At 27.8% G+C, this 5,190-nt stretch overlaps 1 protein-coding gene across 2 annotated transcripts; it reads right to left on the bottom strand.

Annotated features, from left to right (window-relative positions):
- Positions 1–944: 944 nt before the first annotated feature.
- Positions 945–4,330, bottom strand: LOC136089408 (uncharacterized). 2 transcript variants are annotated; one of them, XM_065815379.1, is made up of 9 exons: positions 3,952–4,330; positions 3,779–3,834; positions 3,394–3,536; positions 3,036–3,123; positions 2,588–2,699; positions 1,953–2,181; positions 1,683–1,842; positions 1,494–1,597; positions 1,105–1,313 (listed from the first exon to the last, which is right to left on the bottom strand). In XM_065815379.1, exons 1-6 carry the CDS (start codon positions 4,178–4,180, stop codon positions 2,141–2,143), a joined length of 669 nt encoding a protein of 222 aa, XP_065671451.1. In that variant the 5' UTR covers positions 4,181–4,330; the 3' UTR covers positions 1,105–1,313; positions 1,494–1,597; positions 1,683–1,842; positions 1,953–2,140. The 2 variants fall into 2 exon arrangements, with proteins under 2 accessions (XP_065671450.1, XP_065671451.1); XM_065815378.1 differs by lacking the exons at positions 2,588–2,699; positions 3,036–3,123; positions 3,394–3,536; positions 3,779–3,834; positions 3,952–4,330 and having other exon boundaries at positions 945–1,313; positions 1,953–2,133.
- Positions 4,331–5,190: the final 860 nt, after the last annotated feature.

Below are 5,190 nucleotides of genomic sequence, written 5' to 3'. Positions count from 1 at the left end.
CCAGAGCGGAATTGATGGTGGCTTTCCAATTAAGAGGAAGCGCAAAGTAAAGCGAATAGCACTTTATGAAGCTGAAGATGACTCTCACCTTCTCACAGCAGAAACAGAATTCGGATCTCAGTGCAACCTTGTGTTTGACAGCATTATTACACAAATAGAGTGGCGGTTTGAGGCTGATGTCTGCTGTATCCTCTGATTTTGGCTACCTCAGTGGGCATTCACTCTCTAAAAGTTCAGTGGATGAACTCAAGAAAAAAGCTGCAAATTTATCTCAAATTGACAAGGCAGATTTAGATTCTTTCGATTTCCAGTCAGAAATGGCAAGCTTTAAATATCAAGCTGCCGCAATGATGGACAACTTTGAAAAATCTAGCCCGATCGACATTTTGCAGCTCATTTATAAATATTCTTTGACCGATGCTTATCCCAACACAACAATTGCTATTCGCATCTTCCTCACCAAACCAGTCACAGTTGCTACGTGTGAGAGAAGTTTCAGTAAACTTAAGCTCATAAAACACAATATGAGGTCAACAATGGGCCAATAACGTTTGTCTATTTTGGCTATGATTTCAATTGAAAATGAAGTGGCAAACAACATTGATTTTGATGTTGTCATTAGTGAATTTGCCTCAAGAAAAGCCAGAAAAGTGGCATTGAACTAAAGTTTGTGCAACCTTAATGACAAATTTTACTTATAACTTGATGTGATAAATTTTGTTATCAATAAATCATTTTTTTCGTTTCTTTTTTTTTTAAGGAGGGGGAGGGGAAAGGGAGGGGAAGAGGGGGCGCAATTTTCTTTTCTTGCCCGAAGCGCTAAATTGGATCGGTACGGACCTATATACTTTATCCATTTATTTTTAATAATATATTATCTAGTTTGAATATGATATATTTTTAAAATTGAATAAAAATATATTTTTAACTTAAATAGTTTCACGAAAATTTTTTTGCATAGGCAATTATATTAAGGCTTTAGCGTTTCTTGATAAAAATGTTTCGAGCTGAATATACTACATATAAGAAATCTCTTCGAATAATTTACGTGCTTTTGTGCTGGCAACAGATCCAGGCAGTTTATAAACTAATTCTTGAAAGAAATTATATAAAACTTTTATTTGCTTTGGATATTCAAGATTAAAAACAAAAAAAGACTTGAAGAGATAGTCAAAGGCAACAGAAACTTTCGAAGGTTTTACTATAATTGCTTTTCCATCACACACAACGAAAAAAGACAATCCACACGACAGAATGAAAGATTGCTGTCTTGCATTTGAGCGACTAAAAAACATTTCAAGAGTCTCGCCATCCTAAAAAAGTTTGATAAAAATTTTATATTTGAAGTAAATCGAACAAATATTTAAAATAAAAAGATATAGCAGATTGAACAGTAGTTAGTATAATTGAATTTTATACTTATTAAAAACTATATACTAATGGTATATTAATTATTACATAAGAAACTATTGAGATTTAAAAATAAATCTTACCTTAAGTTCTTCAATTAGGAAAACCATTGCTGCACTTGCTGAAACACGATATTTTCCCATAGTTGGCAAGAGATAAACCTTTAATAATTTTAGTACTAATGCATCTAAACAAAATTATAAATTACATAGATAAAAACAAGATTTTATAAATATAACTTTTTCGTTTGAGATTTTCTGAAAATTATTTACCCATATTGCTATTCCCTTCTGTATCTGTATCGCCTATAATGTCAATGCATTTGCCAGTCAGCTTGCAGTATGCAACTATTTGTTTAGACATTTTTGTTTCCAATAAAACTGGAACATTTTCTACATAATTTTGATTAATGGATTTGAATTCATCATCTAACTGAATAGTACAAACAAATGCTACATTATTTTTTATTTAAATAATGCAAAAATTTAACCTAAAAACTAAACCTAAAAAAAAAAATTTCTAGCAAAAAATGAAATTTTTACCAACAATGGAGTGTCCAAAAATCTTGGAAATTCCCCAAGAATCATACTAGCTGTTGGCGAATCATTTCGGATCCATATTTGCCTGCATAAACGTGATTTGTTCATAAGTTCTAATATCTCATTTTCATTTTGGTCTGTATAAACAAGATGCATCAATTTTGTCTTTATTAGTTCATATTCTTTGTTGTTTATTTGCATTGAGCCATTTCCAACAGCAAAAACTCATTACCTAACAGTAAAAAAATATTACAAAACAAAAAATATTTTTAAAGAACACATAAAATATAAAACCATAAAAATAATATTTACACTTTATTACATTAAAGTTGTATAAAACCTGTTTTACGTCCTTCCCTATTCGTAGGCGGAGTTTTGCAATTTTAATAAAATGGCATTAACATGAGCATTAAAATGTTATGTGTTTAACGTGTGTTAAAACTTTTAATTTATTTTAAAATATTATATGTATCAATACAATTTTGTTATGAATTTATTGTTAATAAATGCTTTATAAAGTTATCAAATGTTAAAAAGTGTTTTTTATAAAATATATAGAAAATTAAAATTATTCAACAAAAAAATTATAATTCTCCAATATAATTGTTCAACAAAAAAAAATTAAAAAATTAACATACTCTTTTTATTGCGAGAACTGTATTTTTTTATATCTGCTGGATAACGACGATAAATTTCTCTAAAACGATTAGTCAGAAAACCCTTTGATGTACCTGGACAGTAGTATAATTCCTATTTTGTAAAATAAATATCTGTAATTAGAAGACAATAAAAAAACTTATCAAAATTAATCATATAACATTATTAAGTTTTGTGAACTAAGTAGTAAACAAACAAATGTTAATGGAAGATTTCTTTTTTAAAGTTTTGCTTAATTTAAGTACAAGTTATCACCACAATGAATTTTAATAAATACTGCAAGGGTAATTTGTTGAGACAAAAATGTTAGAATGAGGTCATGTAAACCTGGCGCAGTGATTGTATTTTTCCTTAAATATAGGTTTCACATATTAGGTTCCATAATAATAGTATAGACTACTACATAATTGAAAAAAACAAAAAACTTACATGTCCATTTCCGCTTCGACATGCCCTAAACTTAAAAGTTGAAACAATGCTTTTTGCCATGGCTAATTGATGCTCTGGTGGAGGATAGCTGTAGAAGTTATTAAAGTTTAATTTAAATATATAAAAATATATAGTTAATTCATAAATGTTATTAGCTATCAATTATGTAATTATATTATATACATTTACGTATATTACTATGTTACTAATTTAACTATGTAATTATGTCAATTATAATAGATTAAATTAACTACATGATATAATTAACATACTTAATGGTACATAAATAATTTATTAACATAATTACATAACCATGTATGTAATTATATATACTTATGTATACTATTATAAAACTTACCTTCCGTAGCAATCAATTAAGTACGAGCAAGCTACTTTAACAAGAAGACGATGCAAGCGATCATCCATTACAGTCTTCTGTGCCTCAATAACGATACTACTTTTTAAAGGGTGATTTTCTATTGCATCCATTATTGACACAATCTAATAGAAGAAACCAATAGATGATTTTTTTTGGTTTATAAAGCTGTATAAAAAACTAAATTACATAGAATCTACTAGCAACCATATTTAATTTTTATTTAAAAAAACAGATGAAATATTTATAAAAACCTAAAAATTTAAAAAAATATGTAAAAAATATATTTAAATGAAGTTAAATACAATAAATATAGATAAAATATAAATAAAATTAAATTATAATAAAATAATAAAAAAGTATGCACCATCTTTTTTGAACCGCTTGATTTGTTACATACAACAGGAGTTACCACAGATGTTTCTATAGTATACCATAGAGTAAATCATATACCTGACTGTTACTATTTGCATGTCACATCAATAAAAAATGACAAAAAAATATAACTTTTTTTATTAAAAGTAAATTGGATTAATATACCAATCAGGCCCCCACTTTGTGATTGAACAGACTTAGATTTTGAACTTGCTAAAGCTGCTCCTAATTTCCGTCTCTTAAGAAGAGGTAGCACATTAGACAGATCTGTTTCAACATTCAAAAACTGCAAATCTTCTATTGAACTAGCACCTAGCTCTTCCAGAAGTGGTAAGAGATGATCAATATCTTCCACTGGAAGAACTTTACTAAAGAAGTTATTAATTTCATCCATTATTATAAAAAACCTTTATTAAAAGTAAGAAAATTAATAAACATCATCAGTGTTTGAACAAAAATTGCTTATTTAGAACAACATTATCAAAAATTATCTTAAATAACAAGATGCCACTAAAATTTAAAAGTTTAGCTATTTAAATTTAAAAAAAAACTATTGCTTATAATTTAAAATATATATATATATATATTTTCCATGAGTTTTCTAAAAAAATCCCTGGGTTTTTCAGGTTTTGCCTTAAGTTATTTCCAGCTATTCCATGTTTTTCAGATTGAATGGTAACCCTGAATAAACACAAAAATATTTCAAAATGAATTCATAATAAAGAAAAAAAAGAAGGTAAATATTTCATTATGATAATTTTGTTTCATCAATAATAAAATCAAATCAATAACAAAAATTAAAAATTATTGTAATATATCCAGGTTAATATATTCATGTCTTGTTATAACAAAACTTTCTTCAGAATACTTTCTGAAGCCAGTTGACAATGACAGTACATGAGAATCAAATAAATTGTCTATTTTAACAACTTTATATTTAGATGTTTTACATACATTATAGCCAGCAATATGAGCATCATAGTGTTTGGTAAAATAAATTTCAACTATAAGTGTGCATTCATTTTCACGGACAAGTAGATACAGAATCTTTCCAAAACGTGAGAGACAAAGTTTGGTTAGCCCTAAAACTACAATAAAGTCTGGCATGTACTTTACACCATCTTCAATAACATAATTCGCACAAAAACATTCTTCATATAGTGGAATTTCACTAAAAACAGATATTGGCAATGGTAAGCAAACAGGCATAATTTCAAAACCAGGACCTACTTCTATACTGAGTATACTTGCAAAATTTGACAAATGAAGATGTAATTGTAATTGTTAACGTCATGCAATACTTTTGCAAACATTTTTAAAGTTGTGCAAAATGTGACATTGCTCCTTTGCAGGAGCATGTTTTCCTTCAAATCGCATACACCAATAACTTGGAGAAGGTCCCAG

This window comes from Hydra vulgaris, chromosome 13 (assembly GCF_038396675.1).
Source record: "Hydra vulgaris chromosome 13, alternate assembly HydraT2T_AEP".
Lineage (NCBI taxonomy): Eukaryota > Metazoa > Cnidaria > Hydrozoa > Anthoathecata > Hydridae > Hydra > Hydra vulgaris.
Note: the sequence above shows the minus strand (reverse complement) of the source record. Positions and strands in the feature narration are given on the sequence as shown.

Excerpts from the sequence above, each read along its gene's own strand:
- LOC136089408 (XM_065815378.1), bottom strand. The coding sequence starts at position 2,105 with ATGCATCTTGTTTATACAGACCAAAATGAAAATGAGATATTAGAACTT. Across the intron at positions 1,843-1,952 it reads TTTTGGACACTCCATTGTTG|TTAGATGATGAATTCAAATC; the intron begins GTAAAAATTTCA and ends TGTACTATTCAG. Across the intron at positions 1,314-1,493 it reads TCCTAATTGAAGAACTTAAG|GATGGCGAGACTCTTGAAAT; the intron begins GTAAGATTTATT and ends AAACTTTTTTAG.